This window comes from Alexandromys fortis, unplaced genomic scaffold (assembly GCF_014885135.2).
Source record: "Alexandromys fortis isolate MF-2015 unplaced genomic scaffold, M_Fortis_MF-2015_v1.1 scaffold_63, whole genome shotgun sequence".
NCBI lineage: Eukaryota > Metazoa > Chordata > Mammalia > Rodentia > Cricetidae > Alexandromys > Alexandromys fortis.
This window is the reverse complement of record NW_026067953.1, coordinates 4,620,125-4,638,158: the sequence shown is the minus strand read 5'-3', so window position 1 is coordinate 4,638,158 and position 18,034 is coordinate 4,620,125. Positions and strand designations below refer to the sequence as shown.

General features: G+C 35.6%; 1 protein-coding gene across 2 annotated transcripts in view; it reads left to right on the top strand.

The window, feature by feature from the left end:
• The window catches only part of Eml5 (EMAP like 5), a 120,097-nt gene that overhangs the window by 16,831 nt on the left and 85,232 nt on the right, over positions 1–18,034 (top strand). For both annotated transcript variants that reach the window (XM_050151402.1, XM_050151401.1), the window contains exons 3-8: positions 2,252–2,350; positions 5,258–5,326; positions 12,231–12,416; positions 14,082–14,217; positions 15,477–15,678; positions 16,870–17,007. In XM_050151402.1, coding sequence (XP_050007359.1) covers positions 2,252–2,350; positions 5,258–5,326; positions 12,231–12,416; positions 14,082–14,217; positions 15,477–15,678; positions 16,870–17,007 — 830 coding nt within the window. The remainder of the gene's footprint in view (positions 1–2,251; positions 2,351–5,257; positions 5,327–12,230; positions 12,417–14,081; positions 14,218–15,476; positions 15,679–16,869; positions 17,008–18,034) is intronic.

The window sequence follows — 18,034 nt, the reverse complement described above, 5'->3', positions numbered from 1 at the left end:
AAATAGTGTTAATGAAGATATCAAACATTCATGTAGAAAGTCCAGGGGTTCCCATCTCTGCCTCCTTGGCAGGGGGTTAGCAGGAGTGTGCTGCCATACAGTGATTGTTTTCTCTGTCTGAGTGCTAGGCACCAATCTCAGGTCCTTCATGCTGTGTAACTAGCACTTCACCTACTGAGTCACCACCCTCATCCAGCACTTTCACAGACAGTATCTTCTCTTTTTAAATATCTTCATAATTTTTAGGTCCTCTGATGACTGACACCCTCCCACGATTGTTTCTTTATCTGTTAAAAGTTTTTGTTATATACTGGACATTGTGTGTGTTATATAATTCTTAAAATGATTTACATGTTGGCACCTTTAAAACATTTGAACATTGTTTTGATGGGTCATTAAATTCCTTAGTCCTTGTGAAAAGCTTAATGTTTAAATATTGTACAGTGGGAAGTTGGGGGACCTATAGTAGCTTTACTTCTGGGATGGCTGTTTTAACTTCTCTGCTAAGTCATGGCCATCCCGAGGCCTTTAATTAACCCATGGAGTTCCTTTCCATTGTAGCTATTGGGAATTGCTGTAGTACTGACCAGTTATGTTCTCAAATTGTTTGCCTTTAGTTCCCCATTAATTGTTTGTTTTCTGGAATTTCTTCTTTGTCTTAAGATTATTGCCCTGTATACAGGAAGAATGGTGTTCTCAAATCTCACCTGTAGACATATTTTCTTCAGCTTTATCTGTGCCCTGCATATTCTAGCCATCTTGTCCTCTGAAACCTAGGCCATTGACAGTTGAAATAAACAAACCTGTTGGTTGCTAAAAGACTCTACCTTTATGTACTACAATGTAGAAACTGCCTCTTATGTTCTCAACTGAGGCAGTTGTAAAACTCACTTTATTTCCTCCCCTCTTTTATCATTCACGGTGCCTTGCTTACTGTTAGAATGTTTGTTTCATATATATTTGTGCAGTTTTCTAAATGTTACAGCAGTAGTCAAGTTCAGACCCTGGTGGTCCTTCTTGGCTAGAATTCCATCTTCCATGCTTCTTACCCCTTTCATTCCTTCAGTCTTTTTAACACCTGCCAAATTGTGTCCTCTCATCTCTTTCTAATTTATTGAACTCTTCTACTCTTCCACTGAGTTTTTAACTTTATCTAGTTTTATTTTCAACAAGCCCTGTGTTTCTTTATATCGTTTTGGACACTTTTTATAGTTTCCTATTCTTTGCTCTTATGCAGATGTTTCAAAGCCTTAATTTTATTTCTCTGTGCATGTTTAGCATATTTTATATTGTTTATCTAATTCCAGTGTTATGTATTTTACTAATTGTTGGAACTAGCTTATCTTCTCTTACGGTCACATTTCCCTGTGTTTGTGCTAAATGTCTGGTTTGTTTTTACTGTGTAGCTTATTTTTATTTAAATACCTACCTGTTAGAATTCTTTGAAGGATGGGTTAAAAGTTGCATCCCCTTATGTTGGATTTATGTTGCCTGTTCCATGCTGCTGAAATTTCTCAAAAACACACCCAACCTTAGAAACCCTCTGAAAAGAATTTCCCACTTCAGGGTTCATGACCAATGTAAACTTACGTCATACAATAATGAGAAAGCTGATTCTGCTTTCAGATGTTCAGGGAGATTTTTCTTTTCTTTCACAATTGTACACAGTTGTTCCAAAGTTCCCTGTTCTGGGAAATTTATTCCTCTAGTTAAAGGCTGCAGTTCCAATCACCATCGTGGGTAGATTCCCTAGACTTTCTCTCTTACTCTTCTTTAGCCTTCAGTAAAACAAACCAACTAACCCAAAGAACTGGGGTAACCAGGCTTCACTTCATATTAAATATTTTTAATATTTACACTTCACATTCATAGTAAATATTTTCTTTCCTTCAGGATTCTCACCAAGAATCCTTTGTTTTTTCTTAGTTTTTCTTCATTTTTTTTGACAGTGCAACAATGCATTTAAAAAGATGTGTTTATAGTTTATTTAGAAGTTTTAGCTTTTGCTAGAGTTTGATTATGCTACTTAATGGATTTCATGGAACTGAAAGTTCTTACTTCATATGAAAAACTAAATGCATGCACAAATATTAATGGGATGAATACATCAATCTGCCTTAAAAGCTGTCTGAAATATGAATATGAATGGATTTATTTTGATGTTATAAGTAGAATTTATTTGCCATTTATAATGTGATAGTTATTTAAATTATTTTTTCATTCCCTCCTGCACTTCTTGAACAAAATCCAGCGCTTGGTTTCAGTTGGACTCGATTCAAAGAATGCAGTTTGTGTTTGGGACTGGAAAAGGGGGAGAATGTTGTCTATGGCTCCTGGTCACACTGACAGAGTGAGTACCTCCTCTGGGCTTTCTAATGAATACCTGGTAGGACAAGTCTGGTAGAGAGTTCAGGGGCTTTCGTCTGTGTCTTGTCATTGTCACATACCCACAGGTAATACAAATTGTACAACTTGTAAAAGAAATGGTAAAGTTATAGGGAGAGGGAGGGGGGAAGGGAAATGTGTAATGAATATTTTAGATGATAGAATTTTCTAAAACTAAGTATAATTACAGTTGAACAATTTTGTAAATATACTAAGTACCATTGATTTGCATACTTTAAATGAGGAAAATTTTTTGTATGTTTGTTTTTTGAGGCAGGGTTTCTCTGTGGAACCCTGGCTCCCAGAACTCGCCCTCGAACTCATAGAAAGGCTCCCAGAACTCGCCCTCGAACTCATAGAAATCTAGCCTGCCTCTGCCTCCCAAGTTCTCGGATTAAAAATGTGCACCATCTGGGTAAATGAGGAACTTTAAGATACGTGAAATATTAATAAAACTTTTAAAGTAAAAAAAATTACACAATTATTAATACCCATAAAATCTTAGATTGTAGGCCAGTGAGATGGCTTTTTGGTAAAGATGCCTTCATACACATGGACATAAGTAAATAAAAATATAATAAAAAAATCTGAGATACATATCTATCATAGGACTAAAACACATGATCCACTGTGTACAGCATTAGTTTGAAGCATGTCTGCATGCTTGCTTCATTAAAAACATGCATTTTTCATTTTTAAGCAGCTTTATTAAATTTAATATTTCTTTTAAAACTGCAGATATTTAATTTGTACTATTTGAGGAGTTGTATATATGAAAACATAAATTATTCATATTAACTTTAAGATTATGTGGTCTGTTTAGTTTGGTTTACCAGTATGTTGCATAGGTATTATAGTTAAAGGGAAAATGGTATTGCTTGTTTAAATTTAAAATTATGCTAGAAATGTTGCTGTGTGGAAGAGGGCTTGCTTAGCATGCACAAGGCTGTGTTTGATCCCAGCTATGTAATAAATAAAAATAAATAAATAAATAAGTTTAGAGACTTAACACTTTTTATTTTGGAAACTTGTGAAAAAGTGCTTTGTATATGTTATATAAGATTAATATTAAGAAACTTTGTAAAGGGGAGAGGGGAGGAAGGAAGGGGAGTAGGAAAAATTCATAGCTCAATAAAAACAATAAACAAACAAGCAAACAAACAAAGAATATTTTGTAGCTGGGGCAGTGGTGCATGCCTTTAGAGGCAGGTGGATCTCTGTGAGTTCAAGGCCAGCCTCTTCTACAGAGACAGGACAGCCAGGGCTACACAGAGAAACCCTGTCTCAAAAAAGAATCCTCCCCCCCTCAAAAGCCCAAAAAGGAATGCTTTGTAATCAAGATTTTGTTTCTTTGTTTTTAAGACAGGATCTCTACAGGACTCTGGTTGTCCTGTAACTCACTATGTAGAACAGGCTGGCCTCAACCATAGAGATCTACTTGCTCCACCCCAAGTGCTGGGATTAAAGGTGTGCACAACCATGCCTGGCCTTGTAATCGATTTTTAAATTAAATGCTTTGATTTTATGAACCTACACAAAATTTAGATAAATTCTTAAGTCTTTTTTTTAACCAGACTAGAATGATAGTCAGTGATACTTGTTTGTAAACATCTGTTTTATAGGAAATGTCATAAGTTTTTACAGTTTGGAGTGGTTTTTGCAAATTCTTTAAGGAGCCTATTACATGGCCACTGATAACTATTAAAATGTTACCATATCTTATTAGACAACCTTGTTCTAACTTACTTGCATCAAAGTACTTCGCTAATTTGTACCTTGAAGTTACAAACCAATTTTTGTAAAAATGGTATTGAATGATAATGGACTGTTAAAAATGTTGTCATTACTATATTAAAATTGCATTAGTGTAGCCAGGCGGTGGTGGCGCACGCCTTTAATCCTAGCACTCGGAAGGCAGAGGCAGGTGGATCTCTGTGAGTTCGAGGCCAGCTTGGTCTACAGAGCTAGTTCCAGGACAGACCCCAAAGAAACAGAGAAACCCTGCCTCGAAATTAAAAAACAAAAACAAAAAACAAAAAAATGCATTGGTGTGTTTCCATGTAATGTCTGTTATGGTGATCTGGTGAGCTGTTAAGCAGTGTCTTGTCCGGTGTACTCTTACTATCTTTGGAGAGCATCGCTTTGTAAAGTTTTAGAGATGACAGACTTCTTAGGTTAAATTATACAGTGACCAAAAAACTTAGTGAGGCGCAACCTATATAGCAGATCAAATGAATGATGGATTTTCTTTCATTTGTTGCTTAATTGTTGTTTCTATTAGATATTCTGATTCACCTGAGTTTTTCTAACAATGTGGTTTGTGTGTACTTTGAATTTACGGAATATTAGATATGAATAAAATCATAGGGACTACAGAATTTAAGAAAATGCAAGTTAATTCTGTTTGACCTATAAACAACGAGAAAGTTAAAAAAATGAAGGCTAAATATGGCTGTGAAATGAATGTTTGGATCTTAAAGTAGTTCTGATTAAAAATGTAGAAGTATTCTGTATATCTCAGTATATGAGTATTCCATTTGGAATTTTGCCTCTGTAACAATTCTTGGGCATCTACTCCATGCTCTAGTTCTACTGAACTACTCTTGTTACTTACTTGGATCCAAGTATTCTTTAACAACTAAAATTACATGTGTTAAATTTTACTCTATTAGTTGCTCTGTAAAGTTAAACAAAACTAAGAAATTGCCTTTATTACTTATCATACTTATTTTTTCTTATAAGATTTTGAAATGTACAATTTTTATCATTATCAAGGTTGCTATAGTTTCTGATAGGTGAGGATTTAGCCCAATTCGTTATTTGGGTAGGATTCTTAAATGATACTGAGTATTTTAATTTGATTTATTTGCAGATATTTGATATCTCTTGGGATTTGTACCAGCCAAATAAACTTGTCAGCTGTGGTGTAAAGCATATCAAGGTACAAGAAGTTTCCTTCTTTTGTAGCAGGCATTTCCGGCTCTCTGTGGCTACATTTGCGTCACACCGTTAGCCATTTATGGCAGTTACAGATTCTGACAAGACTTGTGTTAAAATGCCAACCTTTTAATACTATGCCTACTCTAGCAAGTTCTTAATGTATAGGTATTTTAAGACATTATAATGGTATAAGCTTTATAAGGGAAGTGATGAGTCACTCCCTATTAGGAAACATAGTCTAGCCAGATAGACTCTACTGTGCTCATCTTGTTTCTTCATATTTCACTTGCAAAGTAAGATATAAAAATAGGAAATCAAACAAACTAAGAGTTTTTCATCTGCAGAGGTAATATTGCCTTGTGGAAGCAACATGGATATCACTACTGTCACTTAGAGACACTTAACCTGTGTGAGTCAGTTAACCACAGTCAGGGTTTTTTTCCCACATTTTGCAGCTATGACAGTTCCCACCATCCTCAGAGTTGATGACTTAAAAGGCAGCATATGTTCAAATGCTTTTCATAGTACCCAACTAGGGTTGTCTTTTTCTATGTTTGCCACCTGAAGGGACTTCCACCTTGATAGTTACTGTGTATTTGCTTATGCAAACTGTAGGTTTTGTTTTACTGTAGTTAGATTTTGAAGCCTATAAAGTAAGTGGTGACTTTTTTTTACATTTTTATTGAAATAGAGTCTTTTCTCATACAGTATATCAGGGTTATAGTTTTCCTTTCCCTCCTACACCTTTCAGTACTTCCCTGCCTCCTCTCCCTCCAGATCCACTCCCTCCTGTCTCTCATTAGAGAAGAACAGGCCTCTAAGAGATAACAACCACACATTATGTTTATAGTTAGCTTTAAATCACTGGTGCAAATGCCAAATACTTGTTTCTCTTCTACTGTCTTATATAATTGCTCCTGGAAAGTTAATCCCTAGTGAGTGAGAATCTGTGTTCTGTCATTCTTTTCTGTGTCTCCCTCCACTTCTTCCTCAAGGTTTTAGGCACATATATTTTAAGCTTTGGGAAAATAGATATCTTTGCCCTTTTATCTAAGGTGATTTTTGATATAGTACTTGAAATATATATGTATATATACACTAACTTATTAGATATATATGTCATATATAATATATGCTATATTAAATAAATAGTTGGCAAAGAAATAATAAAGAGATCTTACTGATGATTATATTGTAAATAAAGCTAAAAGTTTAAAAATACTTATTTATTCTCTCATAAATCCTGTCTACAGTTTTCCTTCTTTCCTCTCTTCTCAGTCCCTCCCCCAACCTCCACTCTCCTCCAGATCCACTCCCCCTCCATTTCCCTTCAGGAAAGAGCACGCCCCCCAGGGATATCCACCAAACATTGCATAACAAGTTACAATAAGACTAGGCACATAACCTCATATTAAGACTCGATGTGGTAACCCAGTCGGAGGAAAAGGGCCTTAAAATCAGGCAGAAGAGTCAGAAACAGCCTCCATTCTCACTGTTACTAGTCCCACAAGAACACCAAGCTACACAACCATAACATATATGCAGAATGCCTAGGTCAGACCCATATAGGTTTTCTGATTGTCCCTCCAGTCTCTATGAGCCCCTATAATCCCTGGTTAGTTGATTCTGTGGGCTATGTTCTTTTGATGTCCTTGACCACTCTGGCTCCTACAATCCTTCTTCTCCCTCTTCCTCAGCATTGTCTAAGCTCTGTCTAATGTTTGGCCATGGGTCTCTGCATTGACTCCCACTAGTTTTTGGATGAGGCTTCTCTGATGAGGATTATGGTAGGCTCCAGTCTACAAGTATAGCAGAATATCATTAGGAATCATTTCATTGACCTTTGTGTGTGTGCCATTCTTGTTTGGTTCTATCTTAGGTCTCTAGGCTGTCCAGCTTTTGGTTTGTGGCCCTCCAGGCAGTGTCAGGTGTGGGCTTCTCTTGTGGTGTAGGTCTCAAGTTGGAACAGTCGTTGGTTGGCCATTCTCACAAGCTTGGCACTACCTTTACCCCAGCACATCTTTCAGGCAGGACAAATTATAGGTTGAAGGTATTGTGACCGACTGATGGCCCCATCCCTACACTGGAGGCTTTGCTTGGTTACAGAAGATGGCTGGTTCAGGCGCTGTATCCTCCATTACTAGGAGTCATCATCCTAGAATCCAGGGAGTTTCTACTGCAATGCCCCCAGCTCCGGTCATTTCTCCCAGTATTCTCTTCCTTCATGCTTCCCCTGACCTGATCCCTCCTGTTCCCATGTCCACCTGCCCCAGTCAGCCTGCAAAATCTATTCTATTTCCCCTTTCCAGGGAGATCAACATGCCCCTTCCTCGAACCTTCCTTGTTACTTAGCCTGCCTGGGTCTATGGACTGTAGCATGATCATACTTTACAGCTAATATCCACTTAGAAGAGAGTGCATAGCATATTTGTCTTTCTGGTTTGGGTTACCTCACTCTGGATGATTTTTTTTCTAGTTCTGCAAATTTCATGATGTCATTGTTTTTAAAAGATGAGTAATACTCCAATTTTATAAATGTACCACATTTTCTTTTTTATTGTTTTTATTGACCTATACATTTTTCTCTGTTCCCTTCTCTTCCTCCCCTCTCCCCTTTAACCTTCTCCCCAGTCTCCCATGCTCCCAATTTACTCAGGAGACCTTGTCTTTTTCTCCTTCCTATGTAGATCCATTTATGTCTCTCTTAGGGTCCTTTTTGTTATCTAAGTTCTCTGGGGTTGTGGACTATAGACTGGTTTTTCTTTGCTTTATGTCTAAAAGCCACTGTGATTAAGTACATATTATATTTGTCTTTCTGTGTCTGAGTTACCTCATTCAGTATGGTTTTTGTCTAGATCCATCCATTTGTATGCAGATTTCAAGATGTCATTATTTTCTGCTAAATTCCGTTACTCCATTGTGCAGATGTACTACATTTTTTTTAATTCATTCTTTGGTTGAGGAACATCTTGGTTGTTTCTGGGCTCTGGCTATTATGAATAATAATGCTGCTATAAACATAGTTGAGCACATGTCCTCGTGGTATGATTGAGCATCCTTTGGGTATATACCCAAAAGTGGTATCGCTGGGTCTTGAGGTAGATTGTTTCCTAATTTTCCAAAAAAATCTCCATATTGATTTCCAAAGTAACTGTACAAGTCTGTTCTCTCACAAGCAATGGAGGAATATTCCCCTTACCCCACATCTTCTCCAGCATAAACTATTATCAGGTACCACATTTTTTAATCCATTCTTTGGGTGTAGGATATCTAGGTTGTTTCCAGTTTCTGGCTATTATGAATAAAGCCACTATGAACATAGTTGAACAAGTGTCCTTGTGGTATGATTGTGTATCCTTTGGGTATGTGCCCTTGAGTGGTATAGCTGGGTCTTGAGGTAGATTGATTCCCAGTTTTCTGAGAAACCACCATATTGATTTCCAAAGTGGCTGTACATGTTTCTATTCCCACCAGCAATGGAGGAATGCTCCCCTTGCTCTATATCTTCTCCAGCAAGAGCTTGAGTTTTTGCCCCTAACCATTCTTACAAGTGTAAGATAGAATCTCAGAGTCATTTTGATTTGCATTTTTCTGATTGCTAAAGATATTGAACTTTTCCTTAAGTGTTTCTTAGCTTTTTGAGATTCCTTTGTTGAGAACTCTGTTTAGATCTGTACCCCATTTTTAAATTAGATTATTTTGTTTGTTTATATCTAGTTTCTTGAGTTTTTAAATACTTTAGATATTAGCCCTCTGTCAGATGTGGAGTTGGTGAAAATCTTTTCCTATTCTGTAGGATGCTGTTTTGTCCTATTGATGGTGTCCGTTGCCTTGCAGAAGCTTTTCAGTTTCTTGATGTCCCATTTATTAATTGTTCATCTGAGTGTCTGCAGTATTGATGTTCTGTTCAGAAAGCTGTCTCCTGTGCTAAATGCTCTTAAGACTATTCCTTGCTTTCTCTTCTGCCAGGTGTAGTGTACCTGGTTTTATGTTAAGGTCTTTGATTTACTTGGACTTGAGTTTTGTGCAGGGTAATAGATATGGATCCATTGGCATTCTTCTACTTGCTGACATTTAGTTAGACCAGCACCATTTGTTGAAGATACTTTCATTTTTACATTGTATATTTATGACTTCTTTGTAAAAAAAAAGTCAGGTGCTCATAAGCGTGTGGATTTATATCTGCATCTTCAATCCCATTTATCAACCAATCTGTTTCCTATGCCAATACCATGCGGGGTTTATTACTATAACTCTGTAGTAGAACTTGAAATCAGGGATGATACCTTCAGAAGTTCTTTTATCATTCAGGACTGTTTTAGCTATACTGTTTTTTGTTTGTTTTTCTATATGACGTTGACTATTGTTCATTACATGTCTGTAAAGAATTGTGTTGGAATTTTGATGGGGATTGAGTTTAGTCTGTAGATTGCTTTTGGTAGGATGGTCACTTTTACTATGCTAATCCTACTGATCCTTGAGCATGGGTAATCTTTCCACTATAGTGTTCCAAATTTCCTGGAAGTTTTGTGTCAGTAATTTTCTGGATTTAACATTTTCTTTGACCAATGTATCTATTTCTTCTGTCATATTTTCAATGCCTGAAATCTTCTCTTCCATCTCTTGTATTCCATTTCCAGAATCCCCTAAAGCTAAAACTTTTTTAGTTTTAGTTTAAGAGCTCATCTTCTGAGACTAAACTATATTATGAATTACATTTCTTTTCTTTTGGTAGCAACAGTGAGTAGTAAAGTGGTATTTTTGTGCCAGCAGTACATGCGAGGAAACTTAAATCCCAAAGATGATCTAAAATTGTACTGCCTAGTACAGTAGACACTAAGAGATAGAGGAATTTAAGCATAAGCTCAAATGAAATGAAATTTAAAATTCATTTCTTCAGTCATTAGCCACATTTCAAATACTCAAGAACCATATGTTTCTGGGGTTCACTGTATGAAATCACATATATATATACACACATTATAAACACATATATTTATCCATACACACACGTAGGAAGTGAGGGAGAAATTTCTGTTTTCATTGAGTTTCTATTTGAAAGTACTGATCGGGATTCTAGAACAGAGGGATTAGCTCCTGCTGAGTCTCAAAAGCATTTGGAAGCCTAGACTTTCTTCCTCAAAGATTGTATCTCTTTTCATCTCAGTGGGTGTTCAGGAATTGTAACTCTCCCCAGGTGATTCTAATGTGAAGCCAAGATTGATAGTCACTGAGCTGTAAGAAAATAATAGAATCAAATTGGGACTGGGTGAAAGGGCAAGACCAACTATTTTTGTGAATATAAATTATGGATGGTGCTTTTAGGTAGAAGTCATAAAATTTTACACATTCAAAGTACTCATTAGCTACATGAATGATTAAGTATCATAAATTTTAATTCTGTGATGCTTCAGAGTTTAAAATTTAAAGATGCAATATTAAAATATATTAAATGGTAATTTACTTTTTTATAAAATAATATTCTAGGGATCCAGTTTCTTTATTTAGAACAATTTCATGTGTAGATCTCTGCCTTACCACATTCATATTTTTTCTCTGTGCAAACTATAAAAATTTATTAAACTAAATAATAATAAGGCTGGCTGTGACGACTCATGCTCAAATCTGTCCTCTCCCAAGGATAAATTGGTTGTTTCTAATGGGTATCTTATTTTTAAGTTTTATAAACAGAGCTGTTATCAGCTTGAGACTATCCATGAAAATGACATATATTCTTTTTTTTCAGCCCTCTCCCCCATCTTAACTGTTTGTATCAGATTCAACATAATGTTCTCCCTACCTTTCTGGCACTTGAGATTGAAACTAGGGCCTTGCACAGACACTAAGCAAACTACCTTCAACTGAGCTATATTCCCAACCTTTGTCTTCACTTTCATTCCTAACTCACTCCCAACTTTTTAACCCAAATTACATGTAGATTTTTTAAAAACAGAGTATTTGAAATATAAGATCCTTTGTATTAATTCTTTGAGAAATCATAGAATTTGTGTATCTTGATCATATCCACTTGTGTTCCTCTCCCTAATTTCTCCCAGATTTATCCCCATCACTGGAACTCCTCTCACTCAGTGGTTGGTTAACTCCATAACATCCATGACACTATTGCACTCAAGAAATGACCAATGGTCATTATTAAAACAATGGGTTCACAGCAGGGTAAGACTGTTGGATATTTTTTCCTCCAAGCGAGTTATGTAACATTTCCTGATGCCATGAAAGGTGGCAAGCAGGGAGGAAAATTTCTGGTTAGTGTTAATCTGATTTCTATGTGTCCAAAGTGTGTTTTATCTTCAGCAATATGGTCTTACCATCAAGCTCTAGTGGGCAACCAGAAGTGGTGGGAGTAGCCTATATTGGTTTGGAGTATCTAGAACATATTAGAACATTTTCTTTTTATTTGGCATCTTATAGCTTCTGGGAGAACATTATTCCCTGAGTAGGGTAACTCCAGTTTAATACTTTTGTATCAAAAATACACACACACACACACACACACACACACACACACACACACACACTTAGAAAGCATATAAAGTAGTAGGTTTCCATATAGCTTTTTACCTCCTTCAAGTTAGTTAATCCTCCTCCACCTATTCCCTTACCCTTCACTTCCATCCCCTCCCTACTTAAATATAGCTTTAAAGGAAATGTTAGCTCGAATTCCTTACTCTTACAGATAAAGATTGAAACTAGTGACTAATCTGCTATAACAGCTGTGGCAACACAAGGATGAGGATATAAACATTGAATGTTATTTTATCATAAGACAACTATTTTAGGTAATTTCTAGTCTGCTGCCATAGTATAGCATCGAATTATTGAAAATACTTTACTTGGTTTTATAAGCATTATTTGATAATATGCTTATACTGTATACATTTTAGTTCTGGAGTTTGTGTGGAAATGCTCTGACCCCCAAACGAGGAGTTTTTGGTAAAACAGGTGATCTGCAGACAATATTGTGCCTAGCCTGTGCTCGGGATGAATTAACATATTCTGGTGCACTCAATGGAGATATATATGTTTGGAAAGGAATCAATCTTATACGAACAATACAAGGAGCCCATACTGTAAGTATATTTGAATATTTGAAATACTTTGAGATATTTACCTTAAGAAAGATACTTAACTTTCTTAAAACAAGCTATCTAATATAACCTGTTGCTAGTCTTCTCAGTTTCTTGAAAAATGTTCTTCTAACAATTTGTTTTAAGATTTCAATGAAGAACCATGTAATTAGACTCATACATATTTATTAACATAGTATAATTATCATCTTATTACCATTGCTGTAACAGTGTCAGAATAGTGGTGAGTAAAGTTTGTTGACTTTAGCCATAGAGTTTCTAGATTAGCTTTCGTAAAATAAAGCTAGTGTTAAGGCCAACTTAACCAGTAGGCAGTTTGGGAACATATAGGAAATTACCCAAAACCAAAACCATAGACACATTAATCCAGGGAAGAAAGAATTTAATACATTTAATAGATTAAATTGTTATTTATTTACTTTGTGTATGTGGTGTTTTGCTTATATGTATGTACCATGTATGTGTATCTTTGGAGGCCAGAAGAAGGCGTGAGCTTCCATGTGGCTGCTAGGAATGGAACCTAGTTCATCTGGAAGAGAAGCCAATGATTTTAACTAAAGAGTTATCTCTCTAGTCCTTGGGATTTTTTTTTAATTCATGAGATTTTCATTTAATTAAATTAGAAAAAATGTATTGTTAACAATTTTTTCAGACTGTTTAGCAGTTGAATCATCTCTCCTCAAACAGTGAAGGGGGTTGGTTAGCATGGTAAGATTGTCATCTGGAAAGAACCATGTATGAATTTCTTGCTGTAAGCAAAAATATCAGTTTTTTTAATTAAAGGTGTGGTAATTCTTATTATAATCTCTAGTATGTAAAAACACTAGTTTTTTCTTCATATTTTTCAGCGTAGAATATGAAGTGTTGAAAATTTTTGCTTATCTTCTGGAAGAAAAATGTTAACTTCCTTGATTTGTCATTTTTTATTAATTATCCTTTTGTCTTTTACTCTTGTTTAGTTGGTCGTATTAGGATTTTTGTTCATTCGTATATTAGAGATATGTAGTTTTTCAATATATACGTTTCAGGTAGGGGCCATGGGTGTTGTTCAGAGATAGAATGCTCACCTAGCATTGTGGAGTCTTAGGTTCAATCCTAGTCCTACACATACATGCACAGAAAAGTGAAAGGTTTTTCCTTTATGGTTTATAGTTTTTTTTATCATGTATAAAACTGTCTTATAACTCAGTCACATGAGTATTATGATTTTTAAACACTTATTTATTACATTTAGAGTTTTGCCTTCTAGAATTAATTTTATATACAGTACAATATTTAACTTTCTTTTGTTATATACATATTATTAAATACTGCCTCAATTCCATATTGACTTTCTAATGATGGATTATATTTTTGATATGTTATTGGTATGTTTATTTATTTATGTTTCATAAGAAAATATTGCTGAGTGGTTTTTTTTGCCTTTATTTAGTATATTTCCCCCTTCCCCACCCTGAGCGAGGATTTCTCTGTATAGCCCTGGCTGTCCTGGAACTTGCTCTATAGGACCAGGCTGGCCTTGAGCTCAGAGATTCAGCTGCTTTTACCTCCCAAGTGCTGAGATTAAAAGTGTGAGTCACCACTACCCAGCCTAGTAGATGTTCTTAAGAAGTTTATGTTGCTAAGTTGATTTCTACCTTCACCTAGGCGGGAATTTTTAGTATGAATGCTTGTGAAGAAGGCTTTGCTACTGGTGGCAGAGATGGCTGTATTCGTCTTTGGGATTTAACTTTTAAACCAATTACTGTGATTGATCTCAGGGAAACAGACCAAGGATACAAAGGTAATAATAAAATGAATGCATTATGCTAAGAAAATTGTGAGTGGACCAATGGTTGTCTTTTGGTGTACACACGTCTTCTATACATTCTTCTTGGAGGTTTTGTTGATAGCTGGGCTCACTTTCATGACAAAGGTTCTTTTGTGTGTCTAATGCCTGTTGTAATGAGACCAACAGAGACATCTGATAGACATTTACTTTTTTACCTGTGAATTTTGAAAAATATTTTACTGTTACATTGCTAAATAGAACTATTTGCCAAATAATTACACAACTGAAATAAATTGGGAATTGGTAAACTTTTGTTATTGATGATTTAAGTCAATTTTCTTTATTCAGAGAATTTACTTTTTCAGCAATTAGGGGACTTAAAATAGGCATAATAGGATAAATTCTCAGTGTAACATATTAGTTATTATTATGTCATTGAATTATAAGACTAAAATTGGAAGTAACACATTTAGATAATATTTACTTAAAATATTATTTAAATAATATTGGTGCCACTGGAGAGATGTATATAACTCCAGTCTAATTGTTTAGCCTCATCTGTAAATTAAAGCCACTATGAATATCTCCTAGTATTGAATGAATTAATGCACATTAGTTAAACTCTTCAGTACATTGTAAGCTTTTAGATGTTAGCCGTTACTCTTATTTTTATTAGTTTAGATGAGCATTATTCTGAAGCTTAGAAAATAATGTCATTCCTTTTCTTTTATTCTGAAGAGGATATTATAAGATATATGGTATCTTTATATTGGCAATTTTGTATAAAAAATAATGTTTTTCATAAGGGCCCAACAGTAACTGTGGACAATGCAGATAAAATAAAAGTGAATATTTTCTTTCTTTAAATATGTTGATAAGCAGATTTAAGAAATGAAATACAGTGAGAAGTCAGATTCTTATAAAAACACACAATGCACTTCTCTAAAGGCAGGTGCTGAGCACTTACCCATTGTGAGCACTTGTGAGAGCCTAACTACAAACACAGTCTGACTCTCAGAATTGTGTAGCAAGGAGAAGGAAAAAGTGTATCTAAAGATAGTTAGAAATTAGGTATACAAAAAAAGAAATCTATTGTTTCATAAGGAAAAGATTACAAACAATTGAAGAGAATGGGAGTGTACAGCCAGACTTTTGTGCTCTGTCTTATAATCAAGATATAAATGATATGAAAATTAATTTCCAATTTAAACTGCATTTTATTAATGTAGCATTGACATTTACAATATTGGTATTTAATGTGCTTTTTACAGGTTTGTCTGTGAGGAGTGTTTGTTGGCGAGGTGACCACATTTTAGTTGGAACACAGGACAGTGAAATTTTTGAAATTGTTGTGCATGAAAGAAATAAACCTTTCCTACTTATGCAAGGGCATTGTGAAGGTGAACTTTGGGCACTTGCTGTTCATCCTACTAAACCTTTGGCCGTGACTGGAAGTGATGATCGTTCAGTCAGGTAAGTAAATCATTTCTTAGGTAAGGGACTAAGCAATTTCAAATTCAGACTGTAAGAAATAGTATCTTACCAACTAAGAACATGTTTGTGGTCATACATCTTAAGTGGATTGTGCATGCTTCTGACCTGCCATGGTTCTTGGGCATGTAGATGTATATACACAAATAAATACGTGTAAAATTTGTTCTAAAATCTACCTCTGTGATGGTGTGTAAGCTGAAGGCAATGTGTAAACAAATGAGTGTGTCTGTGTTCTTATAAAACTTTATTTATAGACATGAAATCTGAACTTTGTGCATTTTCTTGTGTTTCAAAATTTTATTCTTTTATGATTTTTAACAATTAAAATTTATAAAATTCATTTTTAGTTTTCAGTCTATAAAAACATCCAGCCACCTGGTTTGTCCCAGAGGATCTGTTTACTGACACTTGTGATACAGAACAAGAAATCTTCAGTAAACAAAGCACTTGATGTTGCAGCAATGAAACTTTGTGGTCAGGAAAGACAGTGATTCACCAGTGTGGAACGGCCAAATAGAGATGATTGGGGCGAGGGACATGAGAGTGAGAGAGGGGAGGGAATAAAGGAGAGTCAAACTATTTTTGTACAGATGACTGTATCTGTAGGAAGAATCCAAAGAAAATGCAAATCAATTTGTGGAATTTAAAGGGAATTAGTGTATTGCAAACTCTATTTGGTCCTAATAATAAAAACCCAGAGTCAGATATTGGGGTAAATGCTGAAAGATCAGAGAAGTAAAGGGCCACCCACTGGAGAGACTTTTTACCTTTGCCTAGTCCTCAGATTGAAAGGGGGAAAGATCCCGTCTCCACGAATCCTCAGACTGAATGTGGTGAGCTCCTGTATTCTCCTGCCTTTTATTCCTTTCTCTCTCTCCCTAATTATATCCCTTCCTGTCTTTACCTCCCTAATGTTGGGATTAAAGGTATGTGACTCCCAAGTACTGGGATTAAAGGTGTGAGCCACCACTGCCTGACCTCTATGACTAACTAGTGGCTTAGCTCTGTACTTTGATCTTCAGGCAAGCTTTATTTTTTAGAGTACAAACAAAATATCACTAGAATAATGTCTTACTTTAAACCAGATTATTTTAACTTTAATGTTCTTATATAGATTATCATTTTTACAGTATACATTAACTATTTTTATTTTTGAATTAAATTGTATAGGATTTGGAGCCTTGTAGATCATGCTTTAATAGCAAGATGTAATATGGAAGAACCGATTCGCTGTGCTGCTGTCAATGTAGATGGAATCCATCTTGCCCTTGGAATGAAGGACGGGTCATTCACTGTCCTTAGAGTCAGGTATGCTATTAAAGTAGAAGCAGAAACAGTAATTTACTGTTTTGTTAGAATGTAGAGTACTCATTGCTCTTACCCACTTGGATACCCTCTTCTTTTATATGTGTGCCAAATAAATTAACATACTTCATTAAATGAACATACTTTTTGTTGGAAAATTAAACTTAAGAAGTTTTATCTGGGGGCATTAAGAATGCTTAGCAAATGTGTTGGATAGATGGCTCAGTGTTTAAGAGAGCTTCTGTTCTTACAGAGGAACTGCCCAGAACCCACTTGGTGGCTCACAACTATTTGTAACCCCAAGTTCTAGGAAATCTGACTCCGTCTTCTGGCTTCTACAGGCTCCTGCACACGTGCAGTACAGATAACTTCAAACAGGTTCACAAACATATACATGGAAAAGAAATATGTTATTTTAAAAAAGAATGCTTAGTGCAGTTGGTAGCTGCTATGTGAACTACAAGTTTGGGTTCTGATTTGCTGTTGGTAGTATTATTTTCAGTTATGATCCTTTGTTCTTAAATATCCTCAAGGCTATGAGAAATGATGGAGTAGGATTTTGTTTGCTTGTTTATATCTTTATGCTTTGAAAAATGCCTGTATTCTCTTATTTGTCTAAGTAGAAATGCTTGAGAAATTTATTAAAAGGCTGGGCATAATGACAATGCCATTAATCCCAGCACCAGGAAGCAGAGACAGGTGAATTGCTGTGAGTTTGAAGCCAGCCCAGCCTACCTACTGAGTTCCAGCCAGCCAAGGCTGTATAGGTTATAGACCCTGTCCCAAACAAACAAACAGAATTTGTTAATGCTGTATCTAATTTATGTTGAATTACATTGAGTTCCTGTCCTTTGTCGTCATTAAAAACAGTACTGTAGAGCCACAGCATGTTCACAGATCAGTGTTTATGAAATCTTTCTCCTCCATCTCAGTAATCCTCTACCTAGAATTTTTTTTAATTAATTTATTTATTTATTAAAGATTTTTGTCTCGTCCCCACCGCCGCCTCCCATTTCCCTCCCCCTCCCCC